Genomic DNA, 14,671 nt, shown 5'->3' with positions numbered 1-14,671 from the left:
TCCTAATCCTCTCCAAACAGCTGCCCTAACTGGGGACCAAGCATTCAAACCTATGAGTCTATGTGGGCGCTGTCATTCAAACCACCGGCATACTATTCTCTGTCTCCCAAAGGCTTGGATCTCTAGCATAACCCAAACTGTACTCAGACCAACTTAAAGTCCTTTAGTCTTTCACAGTCTTAACATTTAAAAGTCCAAAGACCAAAGTCTCTTCTGAGACTTGAGGCAATCTCTCAGTTGTAACTCCCTGTCCCGTCAAAAGCCAATTACATACACACAATGCACAGAATATAAACTTCCGCCCCCAAAGGGGCATAGCGAGAAAAACTGAGGTCCAGAAGGGCAACTCTAAACTCGGTATCTCTATTTTTTTTTTTTAAGATTTATAATTATATTTACATGAGTACACTGTTGCTGTTTTCAGACACACCAGAAGAGGGCATCAGAGCCACCATGTGGGTGCTGGGATTTGAACTCAGGACCTCTGGAAGAGCAGCCAGTGCTCTTAACCGCTGAGCCATCTCTCCAGCCTGTATCTCTATTCTTGATGTCAAAGGACTTATAAGACGGTTCTTTGTGTCTCCCACTCCTTCCAGATTTCCTAACTGCAACATGCTTCTTTCTCTTGGGCTGGCTCCACATCCTGTCTGTAGCTCTCCTTGGCAGATATCCCATGGCTTTGGACTCCCCAACATCTTGGAGTCTCCAAGGCAATCCAGGTTTTACCTTCACAGATTCATACAATGGTCTCTCTGGGCTTTCATGCTACATGCCTGATCTCAGAGGCATTCCTTAATCATGAAGATTCACCTCCCCTCTTTTTGTATTCTTATGTCTTTAAGTCTAGAACCACGTGACTCAAGTGCCAAGTCACAACTGCTGCTGGGGATAAACCCTGGCCCTCTTCATCTGCACAAGCTGTGACCGGTTGTTTTCCTTCCTGTTTCCAAGCTGCTGGGTTATCTGGGGTGCTGTGCTGTTCTGAGTGTGAGTTCCTTTATTCCATTTAGCATCAGGCTTTTCTTCAACCCTCTGATCTTGAGCACAGGACTTGGCCCCGACAATGCAGTTCTTGGCGTTCTTCTTCCCCTTAAACTGTTCATTTTGCATTTCTTTTGTAACTGTTAGGAACTGTCCACATTCCAGTACCAGGTGTGACCCCAGCCTGCCTTCTGTGACTAGGAGCCAGCAGCCATGTTACCCAGCTGCTAAATTTGACACATTTCACTGCTATCACGAGTTGAGTGCCCTTAATAAAGCCCATGCCATCCTGGCCCTTCCTCTCCTATCTCCACTCAAAGTGCGATTTCACCCCTCCCCCCAATAAATCTCATGCTCCGTCTGTTGTGTAATGTGACCTTTGTGGCATTAATTGGCCCCTACCTGCCAAACTACCTTTTTGCCACGCAAAACTCTAATAGTTCCTCTTGACCCTTTTCTCTGAGGATCAACATAAGAGGATGTCTTCAAATCTCCTTTCCCAGTGACATTAATTCAGAACTCTTTAATTCAGCCTTAGGCAGACTTTTAGGGCAAAGGCAGTCACCTTCTTTGCCAAAATATCCCAAGAATGGTCTCTGGGTCACTTGCTAACATGCTTCCCTTCTGAAACCTCTTAAGCCAGGTCTACACAATTCACATGGCTCTTAGCAACACAGTGCCAAGCTAATCCTCCTACCAATGTTATGTTCAAAGTGGATCTCCCAATTGGCAGTGCTGGTAGCATTGTCCTAAACAGAAGGACCTTGGCCAGGTAAACAGAAGGGCTGCTACTGTATAAACACGCTTAAGGGTTTATGTTTACTGGAATAGCAGATCTCTTCAGGCACATTCTGTGTGCCTAGAACCCCCATTAATCAGCTCAAAGGTCAACTTCCTAGAGCAAGGGTACCTAGATCCCATCCATCTAAACAGCCTTTATCAACTCAAAGATGCCACCCTGTTGACTTATATAGTTCTGCTTGCTTTTCCACCATTTTGTTTCCCAACCCCACCCCAAGACAGCCTTGGCAGTTTGGTTCCTAATAAACCTTCTTTCTACCCGTAGGATGGTCTAGTTTGGTGGTTTCACTGCGACTTTACTCAAAATGGACTAGGATGGTCCATTAAGTCCTGCTTCAATTATTCAAGTGCTTTTCTAGGCTAGAGTTCAAGTCTTCCACACTCCTCCAGAAAGCATCAACTATCAGAGTAGTACCCTATTCCTTGGTACCAACTTTCGTCTTAGCTACTGCTGATGTGAGGAGACAGCATAAGGAAGGCAACGTTTAAAGGAAAGCATTTAACTGGGGATTGCTTACAGTACCAGAGGAATAGTCCAAGGAAACATGGAAGGGAGTGTGGCAACAGGCCTGGTACTGGAGCAGAAGCTGGGAGCTCACAGGACTCACAAGTTGCAGGAAGAGGGAGAGAGACAGAGATAAACACACAGAGAGAGGAGAGACAGAGACAGACCAGGCCTGGCATAGGCTTTTTAATGAAAATGGCCTCCATTCATGTATTTCAATACTTGGTCCCCAGTCAGCAGAACTGTTTGTGAAGGATTAGTAAGGTTGGCATTTCTCTGTGTGTTACTAGGGGCAGGCTTTGAGGTTTCAAAAGTTTGCACCATTCCCAGATAGCTCTCTCTTCCTTGTGGCTACTGTCTCAAGGTTTAGGCTCTCAGCTACTGCTCCAGCAGAAAGCCTGCCTGTCTGCTGCCATACCCTGTCCCCAGCCTGGTCATAGACTCACTCTCTGGATCTATAAGACCTCAATAAATTATTCTCTTAGTTGACTCAGTCATGGGGCCTCTTCACAGCAAAAGAAAAGTAACTAATAATACATAACCCAAGATGAAAATTATCCCCTATTTCCCCAAATCCGTCCCACTGAACACCACTCAATATGTTCTCCCCCAACCTCCCTGCCAGACTCTGACAACCTCTGCTGTGCTTTCTGTCCCACCAAATTGCCTTTGCAGGAAAGATCATAAACGAAACCATGTAGTAAGCAAGAAACCAATATAAATGGGAACATGGAGTATATTGCTAACTTCTCAGCATCATTTGTGCTGGACCCATTGTGTGGATGCATCTGTGTTCACACTGAGTGTCATGTAGGTTAACAGTTACTACAAATACACATGTATAAGCTTTTGTGCGAACATCTATTTCTCTTCTCTTGCGCGAACAGGAAAGAGATCAAGAGAACAAATGGTACCATTCATTAAGCTAAATTAAATTATTTGGCTTTTTGAGACAAGATTTCACTCTGTAACTCAGATTGGCCTTGATCCTCCTGCCTCAGCTTTTGAAGTGGGCAAGCCATCACACCTGGCAAACTTAATAAGAAGTTAGCAACTGTTTCCCAAGGCAATTGAATCACTTCGCTCCTTCATCATTAGTAATACCTTTAAATTCCTCATAAGCTTGCTATGTTAGTAACCACAGCCACTGTAACGGTTTTTGCTGGTATCTCATTATGGGTTCAATTTACTCAACCCTAATGGACAATGGCACTGAGTTAGATGTTCTGGAACTGTGTCAAAGTAGAGTGCTATTTGAAAGAATCTTCCCAAATAGACTATGAACTTGCCTTTCCTTTTAGGGTTCCTGGTTTCAAGCTTTTCTCTAGTAGAGATAACAGCAGCCCCCGATGCTGCCTTAATCTCCCAGGAAAGTTGCCAAAATTTCAGTTTAGATTTGGCTTTACTTCAGAGGAAGCAAAAGAGTAAGCTATGAATCATTGGGGTTTTCTTAAAATTTCTTATTGTGGCAGACATGAGGAGCTTTATATTTCTGCCTTTTACCATCTCTCATTCATTCACATATATATATATATACATATATATATACATATATATATGTATATATATATATAGGTTATCCAGAAAATGTCATCTAAGCTCATGTTTTATTCTAGAAACTATTATTCCTCCCCATTAGCCCTCTCTTCAACATTTCTCAGGGATTATACTACAACTTGATCTCAGCAAATATCTTCTCTAATGTGCATGAAGAGGATTAATATTCTTCACGGACTATTTCCCAAAACTCAGTCCATAAGAAGATACTAGGAAGCATATCTCAGTATCACTTGGAGGGAGATGGGAATAGAAAGACACAGCTAGAGATGAGGTATTTCAAGGGGTGAGAGGACGCTGGTTGGTAATGAAGTAGATGAAACAGTATGGGATAAGCAATGCAGTTCAATGTTGGTGTTTAGGGTATGTTCTAGAATTAAATTTCCTTTAGAAATAATGAATTTTTCACTGTCTGATGACTCTGTTCCATAAAAACTCATCAGTGAAGATTCTGACAGTATAGTAAGTATCCTTATACTTCCAAAGTATGTTTCATTCTTTTATTTAAAACACACATAACAGTGTTCAATATTAGCGATGGGAGAATATTGTTTATCCCTCCATGGTTGACCTGGAAAATGAAGACATTATCAACAGTCTGAAAACCACAACTGCTGTTAAGACCTAAGGCTAACCTGTAAGTCTCCCTTGCCCAAGGGCAGATAACCGCCTGGAAGGTTGGGTGCTATGCTTCTTGGGAAATTACAAGCCACATTTCTGCTTCCCTTCACAGGTGTGTTTACACTAGATGTGCTTGACTCGACATGGTAGGGGTGGGGGGGGTGGTTGTAGGCAGGAAATACGTCAGGACGTTTGCTAGCACCTGATTGGGCCTGATGAGAAATACAGTGGCCATGGGCTTTTGCATTAAGACTTTGCAAAGCATGATTTATGACAATTTTCCGGGACCCCAGAGATGGACCTGGTAAGAGTCTATCAACCTGGCCGTATTTGCTACAACTTGTCCTGAAATTGTGGAACTGGTTTTCTACTTGAGTTTCAGGACTGACACTAGCGTGGTCTGTATTTATGCTCCATGTTAGTAAGTCAGCAGTGAGCACATCTGATTTATAGTGTAAGAAAGATACACATTGTTGAAATAAATCTAATTCAGTAATGCTGTGGGCTCTTGATCTTTCAAAAGACACTTTATTTAATTACTATGTGTATGACATATGTGGCACATTGGGCAAGCGGAGGTTAGAGGACAGCGTTCAGGATTTGGTTCTCTCCTTCTTTGACATGGGTTCTGGGGATCAAACTCAGGTTATCTGGCATTGATCCATCTTCCTGGCCCTGGTCTGTCATTCTTTACACATGCTGATGACAACAGGGATAAAATAAAGTCAAGGAAAAGTCTGTCTGTTCATCTGTCTGTCTGTCTGACACACACACACACACATACAGTGAGACAGAAATGAAGTTGTAAAGCAGCTGTGAAAGGAAGCTACACAGGACAGTGTTTTATTCCCATCCCCTGGCAATGGCTTTCAATAATTCCTCTGAAAAAAATACTCTGCAGTATGACATTTCAAGACTTTTTGTTAACATAAGGCTTTTCATGACAGCCGTGTCTGCTCCTGACAGCACCGTGTTCTACCTGGAAGACGACGTTGAACGCTGACGAGCCTCCTTACGGAGTTGGCTTCAAGTGTGGCAAAGCTGCTGCCAGGCGGGGTTCGGGGGACAACAACAACAACAACAACAACTGGGGGGGACAAACAGCCCCCAAACCACCCTGCCCTGACTGCTGCCAGCATGCTGTCCAATCTGGACAAATGGGATGCAGGGGAGTCTATCACTGAGCTCTGTAAAGACAAAGTAGGCAAGTCTTTCCACTCCTGCTTCACAGAATGTCCGTCAGAGATTCAGAAGGCTGAAGATGATGCTCCAACACAGGACACAGGGAACCTTGGGTGGCTGCCCAGTTAGCCAGGAACCTCAGCCATTTCTATAGAGACAAAGCTGCTTCCTCTGTACTTTCTATTTATTGAGGTAAATTTTCTCCTTCTCAGGTCTCTGACAGGATTGAAGATTAGCTAGTTATAGTCTCATCAAACTTAAGCTGTTTAGGATCTAAGAAAATGATTTAAGGTCTAAGATGATGTCTTTAGGTTGGTAATGCAAATTACGATAGAAAATGATTTAGGTACAGAACTTGGTGCTTACCCAGATAGATAATGGAGCACTTCCCCCACAGTTCTTAAAGGCATGTGACTGGACACTGTGGATATAATTCTTGATAGTTTTCATAATTGTTCTTACTGTGGATAGTTTATTGATACTAGATAAAGAGCTCTTTATTAGTTCAAAAGGGAGACACATCTGGATAATCTCTTTTGCACTGTGTGTCACATACATATCTGATGGCCTATTACCTGAGGCAGGATTAGAGGATGGGACATCTGGTAGAGAGGGGAACTCTGGAAGATGGGTGAGTGGGAAGATTTGCCACCCGCACTTGGAGGAAGTAGAGGAGAGGTAACTAGCCATTTGGCAGACATAGCATAGTATAAACAGGTTACAAACTCGTCTGTGAATAAACCTAGTTTAAATACTACATAATAAGCTTCTGAGTCATTATTCGGGAACTGGAATGCGGGTGGATGCCTGTGGCTACAGGAGTAGACAGAGAATCAGGTGAAGGCTTTAGGCAGTGGTCTGTGATGAGTGTGAGTCCAGGCATCCTTCCCTTGTCCCCTGCTTGTACCTACCACAGAAAAGAGTATACATTTTACACAGTTCTTTCAGTATGTGGGTCCTCATTAGGATTGTTTTATCTCTAGTTATTTACAATGGGTGAAGAGGAGGCAATCTCCTAGTCACCGCATTCAAGGTAGAACAAGCAGGGTCGCAATGTAGATACTTGGTTGATTACTATAATAATATCACAAACTATTAACATGTGGTGTCAGGAGAGTAGCTTGCTCTTTCTGAGTCACTGAAATAGTTTTAATTATCTGGCCTTGGGTTACAGATAGCAATTTAATATCAGTGTAACGAGAAACCCAAACATTATTAAATCCTAGGAGAGAAAAATGAATGATATTGGTTAGGGAGACCTAGAAAGATTAATTTGCATCAGTTGAAAATGAGAAAATAAAAATTATAAGGCTTACTTAGCTGGACACTGACTGGAGGGAATAGGAGTAATAGATCTTTCTGCTGAATTAGTTTCATTAAAATGATAAATATGGATCTTAAGCAAGTCCAATGAGCCCCCGAATTTGCCTTAATTATTCCAGTAATACGTAAAGTTTGGAGAAAAACAAATCATTTAATCCTGCTTAGTTATTCCCTTCTATAAACTTACTTTTTGGAAAACTAAAGGATAACTATTTGCTTTCACCTGTGTTTTGGATTCCACAGGACCCTCTGGACATATTATCTATTACTGCAAGAACAAGACCTAGAAACAAAGCATTAATTCTGACTGGGGTGATATTAACTAAACCAGCAACCACAGCAGCAGGTAATGGCTGGGAAGTTCTACAGAGCAGTTCAGCAGAGCCACTAAGAGGTCTTGTGAGAGGTGGTGACATGTGGGCTGGGACCTCAAAGAGGCAAGGGAAGAACTGTCTAGGTGGAAGTTAATGTCTGAACCCAATCAAAGAATATGTTGTCTTCCTAAAGAGACTTCTCCTAAAACTTGTTGGTTCTTACATTTCTAGCTTTAAGTATTTCCACAAAAACATGACTGGGCAAACTGTTAAATGATTTAACATCTGGGATGTTCTATGATTTTCAGATGCAAAGTATCTTTGGTCTCCTATAAAGGCCATCCATCACCTCAACCACAACTGGTAGGATTAGCGGTACATGCAATATGCCCTTGTATCAGGAACATGTTTGAGCAATGTGCTGCAATCATTACCCAACTTCATTCCCTAAGAAGCTTTTTACACATCAGAATGCTTTACAGGCAAATGTGAATTTTAAAATTGTATATTTTTAGACAAGAAGTACAAGGTGTTTTCTTGGTTTTTGACACTCTCGCTGTCTAGCCTTGGCTAATCTAAACTTTTTATAGACTAGGTTGACCTTGATTGTGCTTCAGTACTCTTGCCTCTGCTTCCCAAGTGTTGGGATCACGGGTGTGTGTCACTATGCCCAATGTGAGGCTTTTAGTCAAACTGTTTACTGTGAAGTTCCTATGTTGGCTTCAGTGCAGATCCTACCAGGCTGTAAGAAGTCGATCCTGGGTTGGAATATCCCTCCCATTTGAAAAAAGGCTGCACAATAAGGAACATTGAACATGCAAGTAGTAATTCTGGGGTTCATTTCCTTCCTATCCATCATTCTCTTCCTTCTACTCAACTAATAAATAATTTAGCGAAACCTGAAAAGTCGCACCTTACTTCCTTATTCCCAGGATACCTTTATTAATACAAAGTTTCCCTTCTGATCCTTTGATCAATCATCCCTAGTCTTCCTACCAATTTCCTGTTCGCCTTCTCTAGTTCTTCCACATAGTTGTAAAATTATCTTCCTGAAAATCAAAAAAAAAAAAAATGAGTTTTTCCTCTTGCATGTACTTGACATTCTAGTGGGACAGAATTGGGGGAGTAAACACCAGAAAGATAAACCCTTGGAAAAACCAATCCCCAAACTTCCAGACAAATATGTGACAAAGAATCATTAAAAGTAATAATAAAAAGAGAAGAACTCAAGAAGAGGTAGGGTGGGATGGACAGTACAGGAAGGAATGCATTGCACACTGGTGACATGGGATGCTAAATGCTGTCTCCCTGGCTGGAGACATGCCTGGGGAGGACAGCTGGGTTTGATGTCTTGGTGCAAACAGGCAGCCAGAATATCACAATGCTGCAGAACGTCTTAGCAAGAGAGCACTGAAGACACGAGAGGACTGGACTCGGGAAGGGATTATTCTGAGCACTAAAGGGTCTCTGTGAGTTAGCAGTCCTCAGAAAGCAGAGGAGTCTATGGACACTTTGTCATGCGCTATCTAGGAGATAGAACAGGGCTGTCATTGTTAAATGGTCAGAAAACAGTAGTCACACAGTAGCTGAAATACTCAGCTTTGTGATTTAGAAAACCAGAATAGTAAGAGTTGTGACTGTCACCATAAAGGCCAATGAGGAGAGTTAGGAATTAAATATTTAAATTGAACTTTGTTCAGAGCCAGCAACCTGAGAGGCCAGCAGACTAACACCTCAAAAGATATGCTGCCTGCAGGTCCCCTCCAGACATCAGATTCCACAGGGAGCTACTGTGGTTTGGGAATAGTCATTCATTTTAGAACTCACTCTATGTCGTCCCTCTTGTCAGCCATATTTATGAGTCTTGTGATTTCTGTGCCTCTCATTGTCCCGCCTCGAGTCCTTCTCTATTGGCTTCAGGCACTTCCTGGAATGCTTTAGTTTTTGTGTGTTGGATATCAACTTTGTACTTCTTTACAGGCATCCGGGCTGGCAGCAGGGGTTAACTTGAGAGAAACCATTAGCAGTGCCTAAAAAGCTATTAATAGCATGTGTGTGCAGACTCTATATTCTTTCTGTAATGTCAGGTACAAATGTGCCCTTATAATACAGAATGTAAGAGTCTCTATCCGCCTCTTCTGCCCACTCTAAGTCTGGAGGATGTTCTTGTGTCGGATGTATTCAGACATGACTGTGGGGAATCTTCCACCTTCTCCACTACGGCCACAGTGGTCATAAATGACACTGATGGTTGGTGATTGTTTATGCTTAAGAGGATATGTGCTGTAGCTGATAATTCGAGGCCAGATGCTGTCAGACCCACCAAGGGTTAGCTGCAAGCACAGTTTAGTCTCTGGCCACGCAACATCATGGGGTTTATTAATTTTTAACAATCAACTGACAAAACTCTTGCAGATAGTTTCATTTCTTGAAAATGTATCAGCATTATAGGTAAAGAGTTCCTATGGTTTTAATAGTTATTTTAGTTATTTCTCCACTGCTTTGATGAAAAAAACAAAACAAAACAAAACAAAAAAACAAAAAACACTATGACCAATGCAGCTCATTTATCCGGGCTCACAGTTTCAGGACTAGAGTCCTTGATGGTATGATACAGGCCATGACACCTGAAGCTGGAAGCTAAGGGCTGCCATTCCGAACTCGTCCTTGTCGTTGTCGATGTCTTAGAAGCAGAGTGTGTAACCTGAGAATGCTATCCTGCTTTGCAACCTCAAAGCCTGACCCACAGCACTTCCAACAAGGTCACTCCCCCTAAATCTACCTAAACAGCACCACCAATTGGACTCCAAGTATTGAATGTCTGAGACTACAGGAGACATTTATCATTAAAACCACGAAGACAATAACAGCAACTGACTGCCCTGCATCTCTGTTTTAGAGAGTAACTACATCCCAGGAATGCCCTGAACTTGTGACAAAGTTCTTGCCTCAGCCTCTTGAGGGCTGGGATTACAGGTATGAAACCCTAGATGGAGAGCTGAGGTGTGGTGAAGAAAGAGTTAAGTGATAATGTTAACACTTAAGGAATTTCATTTTGTTTTCTCAAGATCTATGTGGGTGAAGGGAGCAGTCAGAGCAGACACAAACCTTTCTTAACTACCCAACACAAATGTCACTTGTATGACGGAATGCCACAAGACCAAGGGCAACCTGTTCACTCCTGACTGCCTAAGGATTATAATAAAGTAGCTACTGTAAATTTCAGAAACTCCAGGTCTCAGTTGTCTGCCTACCTCATCTTTAGAAACATTAAGCTGCAGTTTGAGCACATATGTGGCCCTGATGGGTTTGCACGGTGCCAGCCTCTCTTTTAAGGACTTGCTAAAATCAGGAAGGCATTCTCCGATCTAACTCCACAGTCTGATTCAACACACATCTATGAGATTCATTCATATTCTATTTTATTTTTAATTCATGAGTAGTGTTGCACTGAATATTTCAACTTCCTTATTCTCCCACTGACAGACATCTGGGCTCCTTGAGAATTTTGCCATCATGAGTACACTTGAGATGAGCATTTCTGTTCAAGTCTCTGTGCCGATGGAGGGCTTTATTTCCTTTGGTGAACACAAGGTATGGGTCTGATGTGTCAAAGGGTAGACACTCATTAGACTTACAGGAAACTGACAGGGCTGTACTTTCTGCACAAGTTTAGTTAGCTTCATTTGCTCAAGAAAACAGCCAGGCTGGGTTGGGGATTAAGCTCAGTGGTAGAGCGCTGGGTTGGGTCCTCAGCTCTGGGGGGGTGGGGAGGGATTTCTTTAAAAAAGAAAACAGCCAGGCTGAGATGGTGAAGGATGGGTAAGGCCATAACTCTGCGCTTCACGGATGGCGTTCTAGTCACTTACGGGCAGAACAACGGGCAAGCGGGTAGGGAAATATTTGTAGGGAAAAGAAGCTCAGGCCGCACAAGTATATGAATACCCAACAAATCTTTGTCTCTGTTTTGAGACTCCATTTCATTATGATCAAGCCCTGGCAGTGGGATTTCTGAATATGAAGACTTAAAAAGGGCAGTTTCTGAAAGAGAACCGTTATTTGCAAAATTCCAGTGGTATCCTCAATCCCCTCGGTAGCTTTTAAATATACCCTCCACTTTTCTTCAGCAGGGAGCAGTGGGGCTTCTCTTAATGAAGAGTAGCAACCATCAGAAACAAATCGCCCTCTCTTTTCCTTTTGTTTCTTTTCCTCCACTCACCATACAGACACAACTCTCCTGTTTTAGGTTCCTTAGCATGGTTGAAAATGTCCTCCAAAACTTACACTGAAATTTGCTACAGCAACAGTATGAATGCAACGCTACAGGGAGGGGGTCCTTTAAGAGGTGATGAGGACACTGGAGTTCTGCCACCAAAAATGAATTGCTACCACAAGAGTATGTTCCTGATAAAACCTGATAGACGGTTTCCAGTGCTTTTACCCTGCCACTTAGCTGACACTGCATGTTATTCCACTTTCCCAAGCCTCCAGAACCAGATAAACTTGTTCACAATTTAATGTCTGTAGTATTGTTATAGCAGCAGAAGGGTCTAAGACAACTAACTTTCCCTACCTTCTTTCCTGTGAAAGCTGACCTCTCCACATCAGTGAACCTGTTACACCACTGAAATTTAAGACTTCAGAAAGATTGAGTTTACTTTCCCACCTTGGCCACCAAAGTCTGTCATACCGGCACGGCACTAATATTCATAGAGTCGACAGACTGGATTTCAAGGTGTTAACAACAGTAACTTCGAGAGCCTGGAATGTCAGGATTACTCTTGTGTTCGAGAAACTCCCTTCCGGCGAGTGTACCTGATCTGATAACATGCTTTCATCCTGCAATTGCCTGCAAAGGCAGCGTCACGCAACAGGTGCCTAGACAAATGAGTAGGATCACTGTTGTCACACAGCTAACGGGACCTTACTGGATTGTCGCCCATCACCCAAGGGCAGCGCTTCTGTCTCTCCCTCAGGCCTCTCAGGTGGAACTGGTTCTTCAGGTTCCCAATTGGCCTCAGTTTCCGAGTCTGGGCTGATGCTGGGGTGGGAAGTGAAGGGGGAAGAGCCAAGCTGCGCCTGGCCAATGGCAGCTCTTGAACTTACACCTCCAGACGTCAGCGCGGCGGGGGGAAACGGATGTCACACAGCTGGCTCGGAAGCGTCTCCGCCCGCCTCTGGAGAGGGGCGTGAGCCCTAAGGCGTCCGGGCAACCTCGCCGCGGGAGGGGCGCGCGGCCCTGTCAGCGCGCGGCCCTGCTTCTCCCCGGCGCTCCCCGCCCTGGGTGAGCCCCCGCGCGCCCCCGTCCGGGCGCGCCCCCGCGGCCGGCTCCGCCCCCCTCCCGGAGCGGGCGGCGCGCTCCTGCGGCGACGGGCCGTGTCGCGGGCGGGCGGGCGGGCGCGCGCGCGCCGCCGGCCGAGCCGCAGTTAAAATGGTCCGAGTCGGGCCAGCGTTGCCCCCGCCGCGGCGCTGACCGACCGAACCGGCTGGCCTAGCCGGCAGACTCTCTCCCTCCCTCGCGTCCCCACAGCTCGCGCCCGTCCTTCTCCCGGCTCCCTGGGCAAAGCATGTAGCCCGCGTCGGGCACCCGGGCGGCCCGCAGCTGACGCCCACCCCCGCCGTCGCGTGTGCCGGGTGCGCGGCGCGGGCGACCCAGCCAGCGGCCTGCCCAGCCGCCGGAGCCCGCCCCTCGGGCCTCCCTCTCCCGCCCCGTCCCGGTCGCCCTCTTCGGGGCCTTCTATATGGGCCACCTTCTCTCGAAGGAACCGCGTAACCGCCCGAGCCAGAAGGGGCCTCGCTGCTGCAGCTGGTGTCGCCGCCGGCGCCCTCTCCTCAGACTACCCCACCGGACTCCGGCCAAGGCGTCCCCGCAGCCCGCGGCGCCCCGGAGCCGGGACTGCTTCTTCCGCGGGCCCTGCATGCTCTGCTTCATCGTGCACAGCCCCGGCGCGCCCGCCCCCGCCGGCCTAGAGGAGGAGCCGCCGCTCTCGCCGCCGCCGCGGGACGGGGCCTACGCCACCGTCTCCTCGCAGCACCTGGCGCGGCGCTACGCGGCCCTGGCCGCCGAGGACTGCGCCGCCGCCGCTCGCCGCTTCCTCCTGTCCTCGGCCGCCGCCGCCGCCGCCTCCTCGTCGCCCGCGTCCTGCTGCAAGGAGCTGGGGCTGGCCGCCGCCGCCGCCTGGGAGCAGCAGGGCCGGAGCCTCTTCCTGGCCGGCGTGGGGCCCGTGCGCTTCCTGGGACCGCCGGCCGCCGTGCAGCTCTTCCGGGGATCGCCGGCGCCGCCGCAGGCCGAGCCCACCACGGTCCTCGAGATGGTTTGCAAGCGGAAGGGGGCCGGGGTCCCCGCCTGCACCCCATGCAAGCAGCCCCGCTGCGGCGGCGGGGGCTGCGGCGGGGGCGGCGGCGGCGGGGGAGGGCCTGCGGGGGGAGGTGCCTCGCCGCCGCGGCCGCCCGATGCCGGCTGCTGCCAGGCCCCGGAGCAGCCCCCGCCGCCGCTCTGCCCCGCGCCCGCCTCTCCCGCCTCCGAGTGTGCCCCCATCGAGGCCGCCGCCGGGGACGCAGTCCGAGCCGGGGGCACCGCCCCCTCGTCTGCCCAGCAGCAGCCTGAGAGCGGCGACTCGGACTGTCAGGAGCCCCCCGAAAACCCCTGCGACTGTCACAGGGAGCCGCCCCCCGAAATCCCAGACATCAACCAACTGCCGCCGTCCATCCTGCTTAAGGTGGGTCTGGGCGACAGGCTCAGGGATGCTCGCTTTCCCCCAACCCAGCTTCCCCTCGTCCCCCCGCCTCCCAGGCTCTCTCCTCCCCCTGTGTGCAGAGGAGGGGTTCCCTGACAGCCGGGGGACGCCGGAAGGGGAGCCTGGGAAGCCAGTGGGGCCTGAGCTTTCAGCCTGGCGTTGAAGTATAGAAAACTTGGAGGCTGAGGAATGCCTCCTAGGAGCTTAGATCTTATGCCTACAACTCCGACTTCATACCTTGCATCAGCAACGCCTCCCTCCCCCGACATAGAAACTAACAGAGTTTGTACACAGTGGGCCAACCACTTTGCATACTGGTGTTTGTAAAGTTTTCAGGTCTGATGGCTGCTGGTTAGTGGCACTAACTTGTAGTCACCATTTACCATGACCAGTCGCCGCCGCGTCGGAGCTTTCTCTATACAGACCTCCTGGATTTCTCCAGTTGATGCTGTGAGATAAGCCCTGTTAATACGTATTGTGTGCAAAGTAAACTCACATTTCTGTGTTTGGGGACAGATGACTTACAGTGGTGAGCCTGGAGGAGGAATTTTTTTTTTCTCCTTTTGTGGAGCTAGCGTTCTAGATGGGCCTGAAGTGGTTGAATGGTTTGTTCAAGGTCACACCCATAAACTAAAGGGCACAACTGGGTG

At 47.1% G+C, this 14,671-nt stretch overlaps 1 protein-coding gene and 1 long non-coding RNA gene across 10 annotated transcripts in view; one reads left to right on the top strand and one right to left on the bottom strand.

Moving 5' to 3' along the window:
• LOC134480614 (uncharacterized) overlaps positions 1 to 12,530 on the bottom strand; it is a 39,608-nt gene extending 27,078 nt beyond the window's left edge. Inside the window, exon 1 of one of the 2 annotated variants that reach the window (XR_010055066.1) lies at positions 12,391 to 12,530. This is a non-coding gene — a long non-coding RNA (uncharacterized LOC134480614). Of the gene's footprint in view, positions 1 to 12,212 lie in introns of both variants that reach the window. The other variant, XR_010055065.1, reaches the window with a different exon arrangement.
• Fbxl17 (F-box and leucine-rich repeat protein 17) overlaps positions 252 to 14,671 on the top strand; it is a 438,576-nt gene continuing 424,156 nt past the window's right edge. For 3 of the 8 annotated variants that reach the window (XM_063267330.1, XM_063267331.1, XM_039083780.2), the window contains exon 1: positions 253 to 14,003. In XM_063267330.1, coding sequence (XP_063123400.1) covers positions 13,026 to 14,003 — 978 coding nt within the window. In that variant the 5' untranslated portion in view covers positions 253 to 13,025. Of the gene's footprint in view, positions 14,004 to 14,671 lie in introns of all 8 variants that reach the window. The other 5 variants (XM_039083778.2, XM_063267329.1, XM_039083781.2 and 2 more) reach the window with 4 other exon arrangements.

Source organism: Rattus norvegicus, chromosome 9 (genome assembly GCF_036323735.1).
Source record: "Rattus norvegicus strain BN/NHsdMcwi chromosome 9, GRCr8, whole genome shotgun sequence".
Classification (NCBI taxonomy): Eukaryota; Metazoa; Chordata; class Mammalia; order Rodentia; family Muridae; genus Rattus; species Rattus norvegicus.
The sequence above is the reverse complement of the archived record's forward strand: the minus strand, read 5'-3'. Positions and strand labels throughout refer to the sequence as shown.